This window comes from Diceros bicornis, chromosome 15, assembly GCF_020826845.1.
Source record: "Diceros bicornis minor isolate mBicDic1 chromosome 15, mDicBic1.mat.cur, whole genome shotgun sequence".
Classification (NCBI taxonomy): Eukaryota; Metazoa; Chordata; class Mammalia; order Perissodactyla; family Rhinocerotidae; genus Diceros; species Diceros bicornis.
The window spans coordinates 29,770,341-29,794,059 of record NC_080754.1 but is presented as its reverse complement, the minus strand read 5'-3'; the positions used below and the strand labels follow the sequence as shown (position 1 = coordinate 29,794,059).

The following is a 23,719-nucleotide window of genomic DNA, read 5'->3' as shown; positions in this document are numbered from 1 at the left end:
CTTATAGTTAAAAACCCATAATAACTAATCCAATTCAGAATCTACTGTGAGCACAGCAGGTCAGCAACAAGTTTATTATTAGGCTTGCAAGGTAACAGGGTGCATGGCTAAGTGTTTGGGCCAACTTTCCTTGAGTTTCTCTCCACTGGCTTCTGCTGTCAAATGTCCCTCTGGTATTTGCAATGGTTTGCCATGGTGGGTTGGTTTGTGGGTGGGTGGGGTGGGGTGGGGGAAAAGCCAAGCAAAAGAAGGAATATGGAGTGAATGCACCCTCCCTTTAGAGCTTCATTACAGCGACTTGGGGCAGTTCACCTGATCTGTGACGGTCATTTTCTCAATGTCAATGTCATTAGCGGTCAGGATATCTTTTAGATTGGTCACTGTTTCTGGAGGGAGAGAAGGGTTTCTTCCCAAGATCCAAACATGATCCACATGAAAAAGCCAGATGATTGTGGTACAGGAGTACACAAGGGCGTAGTTCTCATAGTCGGTGGCCAGGACCCAGTATGGAGCAGAAGGCATCACTGAGGACCAAAGGAGGGCAGCATTAGGAAGGACCAAGGCAAGAGAAACCTTCATCTCTAGGACCCTGGAAGCCAGGCTCTGGGGTCCGTTTTTCTAGGTCAGGGGTTCTTAATTCTGGCTTCATGCGGGAGAATCATATGGGAACTTTGAAAAATACTAGGCCCATCTCCCCCTCCCCCTCCCTGGATTCTGCTCTAGAGGTGGCTGTTACTTTTAAAGGCTCCCCAGTGATTCTAATGTGCAGCAAGAGTTCAGAGCCATTTTGGATCCTCTGCCCCTGCTGGCAGGTTGGTCTCCAGAAGCTCACAGTGACTGGGGGGTTGGCTGGACGCCCTGGACTGACAGGCTACACTTAGCAGTAGTGCAAATGGAGGCACCACTTAGCTAAACAGAATCAAGACTGTAAGGTCAGGGGCCCCACGCTTTCTGAGTCTGTACCACTCAGCTTCCTCTAGAGCCTGCCTAAGGGAGGAGGTAGGGGCTAATGTTGGTTGGTTTGTTTTTCTTCCTGCATGACCTTTGACAATCCTTCCATTCTTAATAATATGGTAAGTCAGGTGGTAACAGGTTATCAGCTCTTCCTCACAAAGGGCCTAGAGAGATTTATCAATTGACATCTGTATAGTGTGGAAAGCCCAAGATTAAAGGGGTCCTTAAAAGGAGAGATAGAGGATTTACCCTTTCCATCTGAATCCAGAAACCTCTTCTGTGAACTTGACCTCCACAGCCAAGGTGCAAGCCACGAAAAACTCATAGCGCAGCTTGTTAAAGTTAAGTGAAAGATGGACCCAAAGGGAGACAGCTGTGTGGTGACCCCATAAGAACTAAAGACCTGCACACATACGCAAGTCAGGGGTGATTTGCTTTCCCGGGTTTTAAGCATCCCACCTCCTCCGCTCAAAAGTAATCCCTCTGTTTGCCCAGTCAAACCAGACCTCAGCACTCATGAAGGGCCAAGAGAAGCTGCTGGACAAAGGAGGCGGTTTGTACATGGTCAGAGCTTGGCTGAGGGTCAAGGACCCAGCTGGTTATGAGGACATCACAAGAAGACTAGTCCAGATGGCCACCCACCAAGGTACCCTCCTCCCTCTGACTTTCTACCTGTTTATAATATGAAAACTGAAGGACACTTGGAGGATGTCTGGACAGAAGCCTGGGCCAGGCCTCAGGGCCTAGACTGAACGTTGTTTCTGACTTACTTTTCAACAGTTGGTGCCACCTGCCTGGCTCACTCATGAGAGTACATACTCATCATATATCTGCTATCTTTGAATTTCAGCTGCTTTGTATATTCCCAGATGGAGTGAGGGCTCTTCAGACCTGAGTGGTTTGGGGAAAATACATCTTCTACCTCTTCCAGCAGCAGCAACGTCATGCCCCACTCGCACACACCCAGGCATGCACATTCTGTCTTCCTCCCACATGGCCTGGTTCTCAAGCATAAATGTACCCAGATATTTCCTCTTAGTAAAGAAAACTCCCATGGCTCTTTGTTAGAAAACTTTAACAGTCTCCTATTCCTTATGGAAGGCACTTCAAACTCTCTACCATGGCGTTTGAGGCCCTCCCCAGTCTTGTCTCCCGCTCCATGTGCTCTCCCATGCTCCAGGCTTCTTTCTCTAGGCCTTTCCTCATGCCATTCCCTCCACTTGGAACATCCTTTCCCACAATCTCCCATACACTCTGCAAGACTCAATGCAAACAGCTGATCTCTTCAACCAGAATAAGTCTCTTCTCTGCTTCCCCAGCCAACAGCTCCTGCCCCTGCTATAGCTCCTGTTGCAGGCTTCCTTATGAAGGTTGTGCACATAATATTTGACCTTCACTCCCATGCCCATCTCTCAATTGAGAGTCTGGAGACCTAGGTTTTAGTCCCAACTCTGCCTCTAATTAGTCCAGCGACCTTGTCTACATCACCTAGCTTTTCTGTACTTTGACTTTCTTATTTGTAGAAATAATAAGAGAAACTGATGTGTACAAGCCCTTCACAGTTTACAGAGCATGTGTTGTGTGTTATCTAGTTTATCCTACCAACACTGGGCATAGATGTGAAGTTAGTTGCCTAGAGTCGTATGTGTGGGAAGAACTGTTTTTGCCTTCTCCCAGCATTCTTATCTTGGTCTGTAAAATAAGAACTTCCTCTCTGCTCCACTCTAGGGGCTTGATCCATGGGGACACGGGGGAGGTGAGTAGTGATTCCTCTTGCAACTGGTGACCTCAGTGTCTGCCCCACAGGTGGGGAGATGGGCTCCCAAGCACTTTCGACATGAGAAAGCCTCACAGTTCTGAGCTGAATTCTCCAGTGTATCTATATTAGCAATAATACGAATATTTGGTGCTTTCTCTGTTGCCTGGGTCCATTCCACCGTTAGCCCGGAACTCAGAGGACAAATACCTGTGATTAAATATTTCACAAGAACCCCAACAATGTGGCTGGAAAGCAGCAGAGCCAGGACTCAAACTTACCTCCACTCTTGTCATCCCTTGCCTCCAAGCTTTTGCCCACGTTAGTTGTTCTGCTAATAACTACTGATTTTTCAGGCCTCAGTTTCCTCTGGGAAACAAACCTGTATTGGGTCTCCTCCAGCACATGCACAATGCACTCCAATGCGTGCTTCCTCTATAGAAACACCTACTGTAGTTTTATGGTAAATTGCCTGGGTACTTGTCAGTATCTGCACTGGGATGTAAGCTCCTCAGGGACAAGGGCCAGTGCTGCCTTGCTCACGGTGCATCTCCAGCATCCAGCCCAGTGCCTGGCATGTAGCAGGTGATCCACAAATCATTGTGTATTGATCGTTATAGGATGATGCTCAGATGCTCCAACCCAGGGCTCTAGCCTTCAGTTTTCATATCTCCTGTCCCTGAAACCTCCTGAGAGACGTGGATACTTACACCAGAAAAACTTAACTCCTAGCTTGGCGGGCTCCGTGAGGTTGTCCTGGGTCACTTCACCTTCAATTTGATTCACGGTTCCATCAGATCTGCAATGAGTAAAAAAAAAATCTGAACTCACTGAAAGTCAAAAATCAAGGAAAGGCAAAATTTTTAACACTAAGGACCATAGTAGCCCAACATTGTGATTTCTGGTTCGAGAGGCTCTCAAAGGCTGGCTAGACCCTGGTTCCATTCCCTCCCCTTTCCTTTGTGACTGTCTCTGAGACCAAGGGAGGAAGAGAGCCTCGGGGTGATAAGAAGCAACAATTGCAACGTTTCAGGACTGGATAATACGTGAGGCCCTTGCACTTCAACACTGTGTTTTGGACTGTATGCAATGGGCTGCAAGGCCATTTCCTGTTCCCAGGCTCCAAATCAAGAGAGAGTAAAAGAAGAGGGAAAAACAAACAAACAAAACAACCCAATACACTAAGATGATTTACTTCTTTAAAAATGGGAATGGGCCAAAAGAAAAGTAAGGACTGACTTGATTACTGAAAATAATGTAAAACACGGAGTCTGGAGATCTGCAAGCTTTTCTCCTCTTTGGTCCTCAGTGATATCATGTGACATCATCTGTCCCACATATGCCTGAGCTCTGACACCCCTTCCAGTTCAGCAAACTTCTGAAATCTTCCATGGGAGATTTCGATGTAGGCCAGGTAAAAGCAGGCAGTGATGGAACATTTACCTCATTTCAGTGATTCCCAGGGGCATCCAGCTCTCAGAGACATTAAATGTGAAGAAATGTGCATCTTACAAGTAATGCCACCTTATACTTATAATGGGCAGTGTCGTTTCTTTCTTAGTGGTATATAAAATAGTGTGTCTTAAAAGTGATGGTCTTAGATTGGATGAAATGCTTTCACTCTTTTGATGGGAGCTAGCCCCATTTTGCGGTAACTCCCAATGACGCCATGGACCTGGAGGAGACAGGAAAGGCCTGGGGATGGAGGCAGTGAAGGAGGGTGCTCAGGCATCAGGGTGCTCTTCCAAGTAGGCCGACAGAGGAGCTGCCTGCTCATAAGTCCTCAAGGGGGCAGACAAACTAAAATTAGAGCAATAATGTGTGTCAGAAAGTCAATAGGCTGTGGTTAGTGGTGACAGATGTCCTAGAAACCAGACAATAAGTAACAGGTATGAGAGGGTGTGGAATGTTCTTTGATGCTCCTGGATATTGCATTTTCTGTTTATCATCATGTAGGGCTGGAGGCTGTGCTCTGCTCTCTCACCTGGAACTCAGCCAGCCAGGGAAGATGGTCCATTTCTATCTGCATCCAGTTGCTTAGCAACAAACCAGTCTCTTCCAAAAGACTTTTCCCCTTTTCACCATCATTTTCATTTTGCACCAGAACAGTTTTCAAAACACCAGTCTCTGATCATAAACTTACAATTTGTTCATGGGAAAAATGCATTTGTATTTTCAAGGGTAGCAGCAGATTAACAATAATAGGCAATATTTATTAAATTATTACTACATGCCAAACACTGTTCTAAGTGCTTTACATGTGTTACCTCATTTAATGCTCAAACACCTTATGGAGGGAGGTTCTACTATTATTGCCATTTCACAGAGGAGGAAACTGAGGCCTAGAAAATTATCATAACTAAACTAAGATCACATTGTTAGTAAGTGATAGAACCAGGATTCGAAACCAGACAGTCTAATTTCAAAGCCTGAGCCCTTCTGCTCCCAACCTTGTGCCAGCTGCCTTGGTCCTCAACTTCTCTGACACTGTCTGAGAGTACTCTGCTCAGACTCCCTGCCATGCCATCCGCTCACTTGGCTGTACTCCTGGGAGGAGAAACTATACCATTTTCCTGAACTAACAACCTTTCTCCATGTGTCCTTGTGTCTTAAATAAGTGTGACCCTAGAGGCAGAGTGACCTAATGCTTAGGATGCAGTTAAAGAAGACTCTTGGCCAACTCCGAAGGAGTGGTGGGGGAATCTCTTGGGTTTTGGGGTCTGTGTCATCGTCTTACTCTTGGTCTTAGAATAGGACAAAATATTTGAAATGAAGTCATTGCGACTTTGGAGCCTATAAAATTCCTGTGAGATCTTCTGGGTGTCTGCATCTCAATTCCTGTAGCCCTTCCTGGGCTCTGAAATGAGCTGGAATTTTCTTTAGTAGCCCTCAAGATTCTTATTTTGTTTCTTTGGTTTATGCAGGGTCGGGGAGTCAACCCACTGTGTTTTGGCTAATGGAAGCTTAGCGGATAATAGGATGGCCACAGAAAGCTTCTCTGAGCTGAGTGACTTCCAGACTGGGTTGTAGTCATTTTCCTGAAGTTGAACACAGTTCTCAAATCCTGGAACAGAAGGACAACCCTTCATTCCTTTCCTTTCTTTCAACTGTCTTCTGTTCTCTTCCCCATTTCACTTATCCCTGGTTTGAATCTCAGCTTCATTATTTATAAGCTGTGTGACCCTTGGGCAAATTACTTTACCTCTTTGTATTCCATTTCCTCATCCATAAAAATGGGGTTAGTAATAGTACCTACCTCAGGGCTGCTATGGGGATTAAATGAATATACTCATTTACATCCACATACATACATGTACACACATGTATATATACATACACATACAGAATAGTGCCTTGCATATAGGAAGTGCTTAATAAATATTAGTTGCTGTTGTTTATTGTTGCTCTTATATTTGTTGATGGAAGGTGGGTAGGAGTTCTTCCTGGGGCTCTTTTTAAATTTAGGTTTGCTTTCCAAAGTGTGAATTTTTGCATCAAAAATCAATCTGTTGGAAGCCCTCAGTAACAGAAAAGTACACTTTGATATGCTATCCTGTTCACATAACCTAGAATGTGACTATGTATGTATTTGATTCTTGCTTAATAAGAAAAGGAGTGTTCTAATAGGTAAAGCTGTTTGGAAACAGGATAAACTGTCATGGAAGGCTATGAGCTCCCACTCCCTGGAAGTGTTCAAGCAAAGCTGGATGCCCTCTGTCAGTCTTTGGTATAGAACAGGCTGCTTTCTTGGTTTGGAGGTCAGACAAGAGTGTCCCCAATGTCCTTCGCTACCAGAGTATCGTATCTATTTTGCAATGAGAGCAGGAGCCCTGCAGTTTGTGTCACCGTTGAGTCCCCAGTGCCTCTCACAGGGTCTGGTACACAACAGGAGCTCAGCAAGTGGTCATGGAAATGAACGAGTGACTTCTAGTCCCCACTGTCCTGCCTGCCAAAAGCTCTCATCTCAGGACCTGTTGTGAGCAGGTAGTCCAGACCCAACAATGACTGTGTCCTCCCTGAACCGGACTGCAAGGACACCCAGGCATCCCAGGACAGCTCTCTGCAGGGCTGGCTCCAGGAGGCATGGTGCCTTTGAAACCACAGCCACTCACCTCAACTCCTTGTTTATCACTTTGACATTTCCGTTTTCCATTAGCGAGTAGTTGGCTTGGATACACTTTCCCTTCTCAAAGCTCACGGGGATCTTCTCAATTTCATACCATCTTCCAAGATACTGCAGAGACAATGACAAGCAGAGCAAACCCTGTGGCCCTCTGGGGACCAGCAAACTCTTCCCCATTGTTGTCTTTCAGAACAGAGCCCTTTCCTGGGGAAACCAGGCAAAATGGGCTGCATTGTTCCCAGCAGTGACTGAACAAGATATTGATTCAATTGAGAATAAGCGAATTGAATGTGTGGGCATTGGTTGAATGCCACATTCTATTCCGAAAGTGCTCTTTATTTAGATATGCTCTCAGTGTCCCCTTCAGCCAAAATCTAGGTGAAATTCTAAATTCTGTCAAAGTAAGGGATTGGTCTAGATGATGTAAAGTGCCTGCCTTCTCAAACATTTTATGATTCTACAAGGCAACTGAATTGCGTGCAAAGTCAGATATGTGCACTGTGAGGAGCTGGGACTCCAGAGTTGGTTGAATTCTCCTCACGTGACCCCACACAGGGAGTTGGTCACAAAGGCTTTTGGCAAGTGATGAGGATTTAGAAGACCTGTGTCACTCTTCCACTGGGGGTTGCTCTGAGTTTGTAACTTCGGTGTACAGAGTCAATTCTAAAGGAAGTGTGGCACCATGTGGGTGAGGACAGGGGAAGACAGGCACCCTCATGCTTCCACACATTGCCTTGCAAAAAGACTGCACCAATTTACAACCTTCATGGAGGGCAATTTGGCAATATCTAGCAAAACTAAAAATACATATCCTCTGGCCCAGCAATTTCACTTCTGGGAATGTATCTTCCTGATAATAAATAATGATGTATGTATAAGGCTATTCGTTGCAGTACTATTTGTAATAATAAAAGACAGGAAACAGCCTAAGTGAGCAAGAGAGTAAATAAATGATGGCACATCCATATAATGGAATGTTATACGGCCTCTTTTTAAAGGAGTGATGTGCAATTATCTCCAAGATACATTTAATGGAAAAACAGCCAGGTGCAAAATAGTGTATATATTAAGTTACCTTTTATGTAAAAATGAGGGGAAAGGTTATTATGTTAGTTTTCTATTGTTAACAAATTACCACAAGCTTAAAACACAAATTTATGGTCGCTATACACCAGAAGTCTGACACGGGTCTCACTAGGCTAAAATCAAGGTGTTGGCAGGGCTATGTTCCTTTCTAGAGGCTCTAGAGGCCACCTGCATTCCTTGGTTGGTGAGCCCTTCCCTCCATCTTTAAAACCAGCAGCAAAAGCAGCTCAAATCCTTCTCTCATTGCATCTCTGACTCTTGTTCCATCATCATACTGCTCTGACCACAGCTGGGAAAGGTGCTCTGCTCTTAAGGATTTATATTAGATTGGGCCCACCTGGATAATGTAGGCTAATCTTGCCATCTCAAAGTCCTTAACTTTAATCACATCTGCAAAATTCCTTTTTCCACGTGAAGTAACATATTCACAGGTTCCAGGGATTAGGGTGTGGACATCATTCTGCCTACCACAGTTGTGTGTAGGTATCTGTTGGTATATGTATACAGTATCTCCCAAAAGATACACAATAAACTGTTTTTACTGGTTGCTACCAGAGAGGGACACTGAGGCTGGGGTTCAGGGGTGGGAGGGAAATTTTTCATTGTATGTTCTTTGTACTTTTAGAATTTTGAATCATGTGAATATATTTACCTAGTCAAAGTATTAATTTAAATTATTTTAGAAATTTAAAAATGTATTACTCAACAGAATAAAGTCAAAGAGATGTACTCACCTTCAAAAAGTCAGAATTTCTGACCACAACGGTATGAAACTAGAAATCAACTATAGGAAGAAAATCAGAAAAGCCACAAATACGTGGAGATTAAACACAATGCTACTGAACAACGATTGGGTCAATGAAGAAATCAAAGGAGAAATCAAAAAATATCTGGAGACAAATGCAAATGAAAATACGACATGCCAGAATTTATGGGATACAGCAAAAGCGGTTCTAAGAGGGAAGTTTATAGCAATACAGGCCTAGCTCAACAAACAAGAAAAATCTCAAATAAACAATCTAACAATGCACCTAAAGGAACTGGAAAAAGAAGAACAAACAAAGCCCAAAATCAGCAGAAGAAGGGAAATAATAAAAATCAGAGCAGAAATAAATGAAATAGAGACTAAGAAAAAATTAATAAAACCAAGAGCTGGTTCTTTGAAAAGATAAACAAAATTGACAAACCTTTAGCTAGACTCACTAAGAAAAAAAGAGAGAAGGCACAAATAAGTAAAATCAGAAATGAAAGAGGAGAAATTACAACAGACACCTCAGAAATACAAAAGATTATAAGAGAATACTATGAAAAGCTATATGCCAACCAATACGACAATCTGGAAGAAATGGATAAAGTCTTAGAATCATACAACCTTCCAAAACTGGATCAAGAAGAAGCAGAGAATTTGAATAGACCAATCACCAGTAAGGAGATCGAAATAGTAATCAAAAACCTCCCCAAAAATAAAAGTCCAGAACCAGATGGCTTCCCTGGTGAATTCTACCAAACATTCAAAGAAGACTTAATACCTATCCTTGTCAAAGTCTTCCAAAAAATTGAGGATGGGGGGAAGCTCCCTAACTCATTCTACGAAGCCGACATTACCCTGATACCAAAACCAGACAAGGACAACACAAAAAAAGAAAATTACAGGCCAATATCACTGATGAACATTGATGCAAAATCCTCAACAAAATACTAGCAAATCGCATACAACAATACATTAAAAAGATTATACACCATGATCAAGAGGGATTTATTCCAGGTATGCAGGGATGGTTCAACATTCGCAAATCAATCAACGTAATACACCATATTAATAAAATGAAGAATAAAAATCACATGATCATCTCAATAGATGCAGAGAAAGCATTTGACAAGATACAGCATCCATTTATGACAAAAACTCTGAAGAAAATGGGTATAGAAGGAAAGTACCTCAACATAATAAAGGCCATATATGAGAAACCCACAGCTAATATCATCCTCAATGGTGAAAAACTGAAATCTATCCCTCTAAGAAAAGGAACCAGACAAGCATGCCCACTCTCACCACTCCTATTTAACATAGTACTGGAAGTCCTAGCCAGAGCAATCAGGCATGAAAAAGAAATAAAAGGAATCCAAATTGGAAAGGAAGAAGTGAAACTGTCACTATTTGCAGATGACATGATTTTATATATAGAAAACCCTAAAGAATCCACCAAAAAACTTTTAGAAGTAATAAACGAATACAGTAAAGTTGCAGGATACAAAATCAACATACAAAATCAGTTGCATTTCTATACACTAACAACGAAGTACCAGAAAGAGAAATTAAGAATACAATCCCATTTACAATTGCAACAAAAAGAATAAAATACCTAGGAATAAACTTAACCAAAGAGGTGAAAGATCTGTACACTGAAAACTATAAAACATTGCTGAAAGAAATTGAAGAAGACACAAAGAAATGGAAAGATATTCCGTGCTCTTGGTTTGGAAGAATTAACATAGTTAAGATGTCCATACTTCCTAAAGCAATCTATAGATTCAATGCAATCCCTATCGAAGTTCCAACAACATTTTTCACAGAAATAGAACAAAGAATCCTAAAATTTATATGGAAGAACAAAAGACCCCAAATAGCTAAAGGAATCCTGAGAAAAAAGAACAAAGCTGGAGGTAACACACTCCCTGATTTCAAAATATACTACAAAGCTATAATAACCAAAACAGCATGGTACTGGCACAAAAACAGACAAACAGATCAATGGAATGGAATCGAAAGCCCAGAAATAAACCCACGCATCTATGGACAGCTGATCTTCGTCAGAGGAGCCAAGAACATACAATAGAGAAAAGAAAGTCTCTTCAACAAATGGTGTTGGGAAAACTGGATAGCCACATGCAAAAAAATGAAAGTAGACCCTTACCTTACACCATACACAAAAGTTAACTCAAAATGGATTAAAGACTTGAATGTAAGACCTAAAACTATGAAACTTCTAGAAGAAAACATAGGCAGTACACTCTTTGACATCGGTCTTAGCAACATATTTTCAAGCACCATGTCTGACCGGGCAAGAGACACAATAGAAAAAATAAACAAATGGGACTACATCAAACTAAAAAGCTTCTGCACATCAAAGGAAACCATCAACAAAACAAAAAGACAACCTAACAATTGGGAGAAGATATTTGCAAACCATACATCTGATAAGGGGTTAATCTCCAAAATATACAAAGAACTCATACATCTCAACAACAAAAAAACTAACAACCCAATTAAAAAATGGGCAAAAGACCTGAACAGACATTTCTCCAAAGAAGATATACAGATGGCCGACAGACACATGAAAAGATGTTGAAAATCATTAACTATCAGGGAAATGCAAATCCAAACTACAATGAGATATCACCTCACGCCCGTCAGAATGGCTATAATTAATAAGACAGGAAACAACATGTGTTAGAGAGGATGTGGAGAGAAGGGAACTCTCATACACTGCTGGTGGGAGTGCAAACTGGTGCAGCCACTATGGAAAACAGTATGGAGATTCCTCAAAAAATCAAGGCTAGAACTACCATATGATCCAGCTATTCCATTGCTGGGTATTTATCCAAAGAACTTGAAAACACCAATGAGTAAAGATACATGCACCCCTGTGTTCATTGCAGCGTTATTCACAATAGCCAAGACTTGGAAGCAACCTAAGCGCCCATCAAGGGACAAATGGATAAAGAAGATGTGGTATATATACACAATGGAATACTACTCAGCCATAAGAAATGATGAAATCCAGCCATTTGTGACAACATGGATGGACATTGAGGGTATTATGCAAAGTGAAATAAGTCAGAGGGAGAAGGTCAAATACCATATGATTTCCCTCATTAAGTAGTAGATAATAACAACAACAAACAAACACACAGTGACAGAGATTGGATTGGTGGTTACCAGAGGGGAAGTGGGGAGGGAGGAAGGCGAAAGGGATAATTTGGCACATGTGTGTGGTGATGGATTGTAGTTAGTATTTGGGTGGTGAACATGATGTAATCTATGCAGAAATAGAAGTATAATGATGTACACCTAAAACTTATACAATGTTATAAACCAATGTTACTGCAATAAACAAAAAATTAAATAAATAAAAATAATAATAAATAAAAGAACCTCTTCAAAAAAAAAAAAGTCAGAATTTGAAATGAGAGTATATTGCAAATAGGTCGCAGTGTTGCTTTGGTCACATGGTTCTCTGCTCAAATATATGTCCACATTTACGACATAAATTTTCCACTCATTTATTAAAACACACCTTTCAAATAACCCCAATGAACCTCACATTTATTTAAAGCACCAGGAATAAGGTTAAAGGTCAACTAGTTTCATAGACATCCTCAGAACAAGCTTCATTATTTATATAGGGCATTTAAAAGAGTTGTATTGTTGTTAAGGTGACTTTAGTGTCCACAGTTAAAACTGAGGAAGCATAATTTTCCAGCAAAGAGGAAACTCAGAGGTGGAAGATTGATTTTCATGTTATGCTCCCTCATGATCTCATATTATTTTTGTGAAGGCCTTTTCATCTTTTTGAGTCTCAATGTCTCTATCTAAGTAAGGAGAACGCAATGTTTAACAAGAATCCTGGAAAAGAAGAGGTAAAGCTGTCTCTGTTTGCAGATGACATGATTTTGTATATAGGAAATCCTAAGGAATACAGACACACACACACACACACACACACACACACACACAATTAGAACTAATAAATGAATTCAACAAGGGTAAAGGATATAAGATCAATATACAGAAACCAAATGTATTTCTATACTTACAGTGAACAATCTACAAATGAAATCAAGAAAATTCCATTTACAATAGCATCAAAAGAATAAAATACTTAAGAGTAATTTTTTTTAATAATTTTATTTATTTATTTTTTTTCCCCCAAAGCCCTAGTAGCCCAGCTATGTCATAGCTGCACGTCCTTCTAGTTGCTGTACGTGAGACAGGGCCTCAGCATGGCCGGAGAAGTGGTGCGTTGGTGCGCGCCTGGGATCCAAACCCAGGCCGCCAGCAGCGGAGCGCGCGCACTTAACCGCTAAGCCACAGGCCGGCCCCCTTAAGAGTAAATTTAACTGAAGAAATGCTGAACTTGTATTCTGAAAACTATAAAACATTGTTGAAAGAAATTAAAGAATATCTAAGAAAGTGAAAAGATACCCTATGTTCATGGATTAGAAGACTTAAAATTGTTAAGATGGCAATACTCCCCAAATTAATCTACAGATTCAATGCAATCTCTATCAAAACCCCAAATGGCTTCTTTGCAGAAATTGATAAACTGATCCTAAAATTCATATGGAAATGCAAAGGACCCAGAATAGCCAGAAGAACAAAGTTGGAGGACTCATATGTTCTGATTTTAAGACTTACTATAGGGCCAGCCCCGTGGCTTAGCAGTTAAGTGCGCGCGCTTGGCTGCTGGCGGCCTGGGTTTGGATCCTGGGCGTGCACTGACGCACCACTTCTCCAGCCATGCTGAGGCCACGTCCCACATACAGCAACTAGAAGGATGTGCAGCTATGACATACAACTATCTACTGGGGCTTTGGGGGAAAAAATAAATAAATAAAAATTAAAAAAAAAGAAAAAAAATCTTACTATAAAGCTATAGTAATCAAGACTGTATAATACTGGCATAAGGACAGACATATTAAATCAATAGAATAGAATTGAGAGTTCAAAAAATATACTCTTACATATATGGTCAATTGATTTTTGTCAAGGATGCCAAGACTATTCAATGGAAAAAGAATAGTCTCCTCAATAAATAGTTCTGGGACAACTGGATACTTACATGCAAAGGAATGAAGTTGGTCCCCTACATCATACTATATACAAAATTTAACTTAAAATGGATCAAAGCTTAAATGTAAGAACTAAAACTACAAAATTCTTAGAAGAAAATGCGAAAGTAAATCTTCATAACCTTGGATTAGGCAATGGTTTTTTAGATACGATACCAAAAGCACAAGCACAAAAAGAAAAAATAAATAAATTGGACTTCATTAATATCAAAAACTTTTGTGCTTCAAAGGACACATCAATAAAGTGAAAAGACAATCCACAGAATGGGAGAAAATATTTGCAAATCAGATATCTGATAAGGGACTTGTAAAATGTATAAAGAACTCATTTCTCAATAATTAAAACATAAATAACCCAGTTAAAAAATGGGCAAAAGACGTGAATAGACATTTCTCCCAAGAAGAAAGACAAATGGCCAATCAGCACATGAAAAGATGCTTAATGTCATCAGCCATTAGAGAGATGCAAATAAAAATACAGTGAGATACCAATTCATATCCACTAAAAATGGCTATAATGAAAAAGGATGACAACAACAAGTGTGGGCAAAGATTTGGAGAAATTGGAATTATACACTGCTGGTGGGAAAGTAAAATGGTGCAGCTCTTTTGGAAAATAGTCTGGCAGTTTCTCAAAAGGAGAAACCATATGATTCAGTAATTCTACCAGGAGAACTGAAAATATATGTTCACAAAAAACCCTACAAAAAATTCAAACACACAAACAAATAAACCTTGTACATCCATCAATGCAAATAGCAGTCAAAAAGTGTAAACAACCCAAATGATGAACAGATAAATAAAATGTGGCATAATCCACACAGTAGAACATTATTCGGCAGTGAAAAGGAATGACGTACAGATACATACGACAACACGGATGAACCTTGAAAACATCACGCTGAGTAAAAGGAGTCAGTCACAAAAGATCACATGTTGTATGATTCCATTTCTATGACATGTCCAGAATAGGCAAATTCAGAGACAGAAAATAGATTATTGGTTGCCTGGGGCAGGGAGGGTTGGGGACAAATGGGGAGTGACTGTTAATGGGTATAGGGTTTCTTCGTAGGATGATGAAACTGTTCTAAAATTGATAGTGGTGATGATTTCATAACTCTATGAATATACTAAAAACCACTGAAAGCAAAAACCACTTTAAACCACTTTTAAAAGTGAAAGCGAATTATACAGTATATGAATTATATCTCAATACAACTATTATTTTAAACATCCTGCTTTATTTCTCAAAGGACTTTTGTAAATACAGATCAATTATAATTTCCAAAGTGTTTCTGGATTTTTACCCAAAAACTGGAACATAACTCAAATTCTCTGGGTTTTTTTTTGTAAAGCCCCCTGCGGACTACTAGGGTTACCTGAATAAAGTGATCAGCCCTTAATAATTAATGGAGTAAGTCAATGTAAACTTCAGTGTACTATATCTCGCCTTCCTACCTCCCCTGTGTGAGCTCTCTACTGATGTTGCTCCGTCCCCACCCACTTCAGGCTTTGCGCTGTCTCCCATCACACCTCTACCTAACCCATCCCCTGTGAGGTCCAAATGCTCATTCACACTGAGGTGTGAGTGACTGATAACAACTTGAAGGTTACTCAAACAAGTGTGTTGCTTCCTAAATGAGATCCAAACCTTCTACTAAGAAGAAGATGTCTTAACAAGGGGATTCTAGGCATGAGTTAGCAGCAATTGGAGCCTCTAAGTTATGTCATCCAATAGCTGCCTCTTCCTGTTATTCCCTCCCCACCAGCCATACATACGTACAGTAAAGTTGCACCTGATCCCAGGAAGAAAAGCCATATAAGGCGGGGGGCTGGTTATATGGCTATATTTTGAGGGTGGGTAACAAAAAATCCCCGTGGGGAGTTCTGTCCTCTCCTAGGCCCTCTTTGAGTGACTCTTGGGTGTCCTGCACTACTGGGAAGCCTAGTTTTGAAGCCCACTCTGCATTTATTAGCTGTGTGACCTGGGTAGGCCGTAAGCTCTCTGACATTCAGCCTCTCCATCTGTAGAATGGGGATAATAGGACTGCAGGAGCTGCTGTTGATGCCCTGTCCCACATCCTCTCAGCCCACCTCTGAGGTCACCTCAGCCACAGTGGACAGTTCCCATACACGCTGCCAGCTTCCCCCTTGAGCCCCTGCGTCTCCTTCTCTGCCAGACGGCTTTACCAGGGCCACGAGAGCTCCCACGGCCCACCTACATCCGTCTGTGGGACAACCTGAGGCACCTTCTACACGTTTCCTCAGAGGATCCCCAGCAGGATTGAACCCCGCTGTTCACAGAGTAACCTGCTCATGGACAAACGCTTCGTTGCTTTTCTGCCCTTTCTCTCTCAGTTTCCCTACATGCCCACTCGTGCTTCCTGGGATCATCTTCCAAAAACTCTCTGCTCCTAGTTCTTGTCTCAGAGTCTGCTATGGGGGAACCCTAAATAAGATAAGTACCCCAAGGCTTGCTGTGGCCATCAAAGCAGAATAATAAAACCAAACCTTGTAGAATGCTTATTCAAACAGGAGACAGCAAAACAAGGGGAGTTGAGCCTTTTACCACACCTTAGTCACGTCAAAATTCTCCTGCACTGGAGGAGTGGGGCATCTCCCGAGGTGGAACGCCTGTCCCTCAGCCGCTCCGAAGAGGCCAGCCAGCGCGGGAAGCAGCAGCAGCGCCGTCACCATCGTGGGGCTGGGTGGCTGTCGATGGAACCTGGAGCGGGGGAAACAAAGCAGCTGGAGTCGTTCTGAGCCTTCCGAGGACACGCAGTGACCAGAGAGAGATTTCCGGGCTGGCCATCAGTGGGCAGGCCTCCTACTCAGTCTGGCTGACCGCTCATCCTACGGTGCCACCTGAAGTGTCAGCAGCCCTGTGAGGCCTTCCTCCCTGTGAGCCGCTCTCAGAACCTTTTGTACCTCCATTTGGAGCACAGTCTACCCGGTAATAGAGTTTGTTGTATTTATTTTGCACCCCCCTTCCCTAATTATGCATTTTTCAAGGATGGGCACCGTGTCCGTTCTCCTTGGACTCACTCACAGAACCTCATGGTGTCAGGCGCATGGTGGATACTTGTGGAATGAAGAGAAACAATGTGGAAGGGGGGCTGGGCAAAGGAAAAGATTGAAACCGTGAAGTGAACCATGAGAGAGAGAAAAAACGAAAACAAACCATGCATAACATTTAGCACCTTATGAGATTCATTAGAGAAATGGCTCCTTGAGCTTCCTCCCACCCCCGCCCCATCTTGCTTGGCTGTTTGCCAACCCGGGAGTAGGCCTGGAGGCCTTAACAGAGAGCAGCGTGCTGGGGACCCCAGGTCACCCTGCCCAGGTTTGAATTCTGGCTCTGCACATCCTGAGTATAAGTGTGCGATTGATGCTTCAGTTTCTGTGTTTATGAAGTGGGAATAACAATCATACCAACCTCATGAAATTTCAAGAGAATTAAATGAGATAATATAGAAAGAGCATTTAGGGGGCTGGCCCCGTGACTTAGCGGTTAAGTGCACGCGCTCCGCTATTGGCAGCCCGGGTTGGGATCCCAGGCACGCACCGCCGCACCGCTTCTCCGGTCATGCTGAGGCCGCGTCCCACATATAGCAACTAGAAGGATATACAACTATGACATACAACTATCTACTGGGGCTTTGGGGAAAAAAGGAGGAGGATTGGCAATAGATGTTAGCTCAGGGCCGGTCTTCCTCAGCAAAAAGAGGAGGATTGGCATGGATGTTAGCTCAGGGCTGATCTTCCTCACAAAAAAAAAAAGAAAAGAAAAGACAGAAAAATAAAAGCATTTAGAACAGTGTCTGACACAGAGAGAATGCTCAATACATGCTAGTTATTGTTACTATGAAAAGCCAAAACAATTATTGTTTCCTGAATTTCTTTCTTTGGACATTCTATTGGGGGTATTTTCCATAGATGGTATGCGTTAACCAGAGAAGGACTGGCCGCTGACGTGTAACTGTGCAACAAGCATTTCAGCCCAGCGGCCTTGGCAGCTGAAGCTGCTTTGAGGAGGGGCAGAGGGCAGGGGTGGGAGGCTGCTGCGCTGTTGGCAGAGTACGAGCAGCCTGGGCAGCTCCCTGCTTGTTTCACTGACTTGTTTTCAGTCTTCCTTGTGACTCCTTGCCTGTAGTTGCACAAGAGCTATTTCCAGCTCTTTGCCTTCCTCCCTGGGATGAAGAGCAGTGAATCAACGCAAGCAAAATGTTCTCAGATATGAGCATTTAAAAGGATGTGTCATAACAGGAATAATTATAACCACTTTATTATGAGTCTCTAAACCTCCAAATAACCTGTAATAATCAATAGCTTTTCTTCTGGAGGTTTCTTCTGGTTTTCAAAAGAATGGTTACATAATGAGTAAAAGTTGCCAGCTGGAATGCGGAATGGGAGGTGGAGGGGTGGGGAAGGTGGTAGGGTGGATGGTGGGGTAAGGGTGGTCGCTGAGCCCCCCTTGAGCAAGTCTTTGGTGGGACCACCTTCCTTAGTCTTTAAGGCTCCGTTTCCCATCAGCCCCTACCACCATGTAAACAACACTGTCTTTCAACCTTTCAGTGGATGATGGATTTGCAGAAACCCAGCCTAAACCCACAAAAATTTGCATCCATTTCCAAGAGCTTCTTAGAACCACTAGAGCTCTATTCTTGGCCCCCAGGAGGCTCCAAGCCCAGGGCCTTGCCCAGAAGATCTAACCTCAAAGGATGGCCACACATTATGCACATTCTACAGGGCCCCCCAAACTGGACAAGACCTTACAGGTCATTTATCCAATTTCTCCCCTCAGGCGTACAGATGGGGAAGCTGGGGCCCAGAGTGGGGCAGAGAGCTGGGACTAGGGCCCCATCTCCAGCTCTCCATTCTGCAGCGCCCCTAAGCCATGCTTCCTTCTGCAGACTACCTTTGGTGGCTTTCAATAAACACCTACCTCTGTAACCTGATGAGTCTCACTTCACCATGTGACAGTTACACCAAAAGTCGGTTCCATGTCTTATTCTGACAACTATCTTATTACAGAATGTTCTAATGTGGGCTGAAACCTTGTTCTTTAGCTCTGTAGGAGGACTTCAGAGCAAGGCTAATTTCCCTTGATTGCATCTCTTCCAAAGATGACTCTTTATTGCACTAGTTTTATTCCTATAGTTAAAACATTTTGTGAGAGAAAGGGTTGATAGCATCCATGACGTTTTTCAGTGCCTCTTCCATTCTAATTCACCAACACTTATTGAGCACATTCTGGGGGTAAATCACATTATCAACGTATACCTATGAACTTGGCTATACATGACATATATTTTTGCATCTTCTTCTAACACTAGTGGGAAGCTTGTCCTAAGGAGGAGAGTTGAAATACTTAAAAAAAAATATATGATTTAAATATTATTTTAACTGAATATTAAATAATTTAGAAGTAATGCTATTAAGGTTACGGTGCATCCTGGGCCAGCACTGACTCTTTAAGTAGCTGCTCACTCTCATTGACCTTTTCCATGGAGAAACCCTGGCCTCACCGTTTCACGTGTGCTATGCACTGAATACCGAATCTCCAGCACACCCTGTCTGGAAGGGACCTGGATGACATTCTCGTGGTACTCAATGACGTTAATTTGCCCAGGTTACTTCCTGGTAAGCTGTGAAGCCAGAGCTTACGCCCAACTCCTAAGAGCCCGAGCTCTTAACTAAGCCTGGATGTTAGACCTTGTCCGTGATCTCAAGGAGCTGCAGAACATTAGGAACTAGATTTTTAGATTTCACGCTGCAAAATAAAACACATTTCCACAACACATTTGGTCCTAGAAACCCATTTAGCTATTAAATCTAACAAGAAAACATATCTTTTGAAGAAAATATTCTTGTGCTGTATTGTTAAATTCATTTTCTATTCACAAAATTAATTCCAGTTCACTTTTCAGTTAATTTTATTGTAGTGCACACTCGGATACCAACTCCCTGAGAATTCAACTAGTACATTTTTGGTATATGGAAAATTTTCTCACTGTATCATATAGTATAGAGGGGGTGCATAGTGCAAGCAGAAGACTTTGAGGGGAGTCAACATCGGGTTGGCACCCCAGCTCTGACATTTGTTGGCAGTGTTAGGCCTGTTGCACAGGATATCGGAACCTCAGTTTCCTCACCTGAAAAATGGCACTAATAATATTTACCTTGTAAGGTTGTCTGAGGAAAAATGAGACCAAGTCTGCAGAGCTACTGGCACAAGCCCTCAGTTGTGTTAGTTATTATTTTTAGCTGAAAAAGGGCAATCGAAAGTCAAGACTGTCTCTATTTTAAGCATTATTTATCATAAATGAAAATTAGAAATACAGTACATACCGTTTTTATCAAGACGAAGGCAGTTTCCACATGCAAAACCGTCCGATTTGAGATGCCTTGTCTTGGAGACTGGCTTCTCCCGAGCTATTTTATAAGCTTCATCTGGTCACTGATGTTCAATTTTAATGCATGCCACACCCCCTACAGTTCAGGAAGGCTGGCCTAAAATCTCAGCTCTGTATGAAACACAAAGATGGGATGTTATGTCCAACCTCCCCCCGCAATTTCCTTCACAGCTGCTCCCTGAAGAAGAAACAATGAGATATTGTTTGTGTGTCTGTGAGAAAGACAAAGTGTATTTTACTGGAAACATCTTTTTTGCTATGTGGCTTTTCTAATTTAATTTTCTCAGTCAGATGCACTTTTAAGTTCCAGTAAGATGAGTTGCAACATGTTTTCAAACATCTGGTATTTATTTTTCATTTTTGGGTAAATGAAAAGTCAACAATCCTGTTTCCCAAAATGGAGCATGAATTCCAGCCTGTGTGGTCCCTGGCCCGGAATGGGGCTCGGGCAACAGAGCGAAGGTTAGGAGCTAGAGCTGGCTTTCTGCGTGATCCTGGGCAAGCCACCCGCTTCTCTGAGCCTCTTTGTGAAGTAAAGACTGTCATTTCTGTCTCCACCAGGGCTGGGTGTCTAGGGGAGATGCCAGTTCTGTAACAGTTGGGGCTAAAAGCTGCCAAAGATGTTCTCTGCAGCTCCTCTGTCTGTACCTTTTATGATCCTCCCAGCTACATATTCTAGGCAGCCAGTTACTGCTTGGGGTGAGGGTGCGGGTGTGCAGATTTAAGCCCAGGGGCACTTTCAGTTGGACCTCATCTCTCTCTGTGGAATGAACAGCTTTGACTCTTATGAATTGGATTCTGTGTCTTTGTGATAGGCGGGAGGTATTTTTAGTGGCATATAGGTAAGAGAGTACCCTTGTAGTAGACTTAGATTCCTAAATAAAATTCTTTCTCAACTTTGTAAGCAATAGAAATTTACAGTACTAGGTCTTCTAAACATTAAAAAAACAACAATAAGAGAGTGAATCCTTAATGTATCAAATTTCGAGAGCTCTTTCTTTGGGATGTTCCTTATCTTTTCAGGAAAATAAGGAATACTTATTCCTGTTCAGGGCACTGACTCTTGCTGTACTCTTGTAATGCCTTCCCGCAGACCTCTGCACGGCTGCCTCCCTCACTCCATGTCCCTGCTCAAATGTCACTTCCTTTAAAAGGCCTTCCTGACCTTTCAAAAATAGTACTCTTTGTTGCTATCATTTTACCTGCTTCATTATATCCTAATTATTTCTTTTATTTTTTGAACTATCTTTTTTTTTTTTTTTTTTTGCTGAGGAAGACCAGCTCTGAGCTAACATCTATTGCCAATCCTCCTCCTTTTTTTTTTCCCCAAAGCCCCAGTAGATAGTTGTACATCATAGTTGCACATCCTTCTAGTTGCTGTATGTGGGACGCGGCCTCAGCATGACCGGAGAAGTGGTGCGTCGGTGCGCGCCTGGGATCCGAACCCCGGGCCGCCAGTAGCAGAGCGCGCGCACTTAACCGCTAAGCCATGGGGCCGGCCTCTAATTATTTCTTTACCTGAAATTATACCTTTATTTATGTATTTTCTTGCTTATTGTGTTTTCCCCTGTAAGAAATAAGCTCCACGAATGCAGAGAATTTGTCTCGTTGACTTACTGCTGTACCCCCAGTGGCCAGAGCACATCATAAGTGCCTGATAAATACTCGTAAATTGAATGGAAGGGACTTATTTAGTCAAAGAATTTACTGAGTATTCTAAGATATGCAAAAGGAACTGGATGTAATATTCAAGAGACTTCTATTTGAACTGTTTTCCTGAGAAAGTACTAGCCTGTAAATTTCTGTGTTTTCTTTACCTGCATCACATTTGTCACCAAGAATTGCCTGTCATTGAAGAAATACACAATTAGCCTCTTGTCAACCTCATAAAAAGGGTATTTCCCTCTACTCTAAAGAGTTGCACAGTTTTCCACAAAGCAATGTTGCTAAAGTTCCAAATGTGTAAGCCGGAGATGGATATAGTTATGTATTTTATTCCTCAGCCTTGAAACAAGCACCATAGAGCTGAGGTACTAGTCTAGGAGTCACAGCATGAGAAACATCACATCTTTCTGGGTCTTAGTTGATTTTTTTCTGTAAAAGTTGGCAAAATGATATAATTTAGGGAAATCCTGTCTTCACCTGTGTCTGGAATGTAGAGTCAAGAACAAGTGACTGTTCTTGATGTTTATGATGTTTTAAGCATCATAAAACAAGTCAGACCTATGTTCTAAATGACTCTTTATTTTTTTAATTCCAAAATAGTATACATTTGTTGTAAACAATTAAAATAGTACCAAAATGTAGGACTCAGAAAGTATAAGTGCCTCATAATCTCACACCTCAGAGAGAACCACTGTTGGATTTGCCTTTATTCTTCTAGGATATTATACAGATCCTAATGTAATAATGATAATAGCAACAGTTTCCAGTGTTCTGAAACTTGCTTGTTTTCATGTAATAATCTATCTTTCTATATCAATACACATAGATCTACTTCATTCTTTTACCTGCTGTGAAACTTTGCTGTTACCTGACAGCACATTTCTTCAAGGGGACGGCCTGTGGTTTTACACGAAAGTAGTTCTTCGGTTGGATGATCTTTCATCCTATAGGTGATTGCCTCAGGAGTTTCACTATAAGACTCTCAAGGAAGATGAAATTGTTTGGGTGGACTTTTTGTAGCAAGAAACAGAACTATCCCGACTTAAAAAAAAAAAGTTTCCCTGATGAAAATCTCTCTATTTATTAATAAGTGGTTCCTTCAACTACCAGAGTCATCCTGCATGCCCTTCTAAAGTGATTTTTCTTTTGTCAGTTCAAATAAAGGGGAAACACAACTGTACTTTTCATGTGAAAACCCAGACTAAGAGTTTTCAATAAAATGTATCTACTCTTTAAGACTCAGCTCGAAAGTTCCACTCTCTGGGATGTCTTTCTGAATTCTTGGCCACTCCATGCAGCATACATCACTCTCTGCCTTGTGTCTCCTCAGCACATGTTACTTTGTTCTTGGGCCCACTGCACTGTGTTAGGCATCATCACAAGCCCTCATCTCCTTCTGGAGACTGTCAGATCCTTCAGAGTAGGTCTGTCTTTTATCTCTGGTAAATTGCATAATGCCTGGCACATAATAAGTGTTTACTAAATGTTATTGGATGATTGAATGAATAATAGAATATTTAATTCTCATTATTTGCGGGGATTATAACGTACTTATCTATTTATTCAGATGCCCTCTTTCCTCACTTTCCTGCTATCTTGTGGTCATTTCCTTTATCACTAGGAGCTGGTACCAGTTGAGAGTTGAATGGTCCCAAGCATCTGATGAACAGCAAGAAAGCAATCAAGGTGGTGAAAACTGCAATTTGATGTGGCACGGGGGAAATAACACTGAATTAGAAGGCAGGGGGCCTGGGTTCTGGCCCTGGCTCTGTTACTAATCCATTCATCCATTCGTTCACTCTTTCAACAACATACATCAAGCACGCCACATTCAGGCGCTGTTCTAAGCCCTGAAGATGTAGTAGA

At 41.9% G+C, this 23,719-nt stretch overlaps 1 protein-coding gene across 1 annotated transcript; it reads right to left on the bottom strand.

Moving 5' to 3' along the window:
* Positions 1 to 236: 236 nt before the first annotated feature.
* Positions 237 to 16,497, bottom strand: APOD (apolipoprotein D). Its single transcript, XM_058555560.1, has 4 exons — positions 16,347 to 16,497; positions 6,823 to 6,944; positions 3,421 to 3,509; positions 237 to 524 (listed from the first exon to the last, which is right to left on the bottom strand). The coding sequence occupies exons 1-4, from the start codon at positions 16,467 to 16,469 to the stop codon at positions 289 to 291; spliced, it is 570 nt and encodes a 189-aa protein (XP_058411543.1). The 5' UTR covers positions 16,470 to 16,497; the 3' UTR covers positions 237 to 288.
* Positions 16,498 to 23,719: the final 7,222 nt, after the last annotated feature.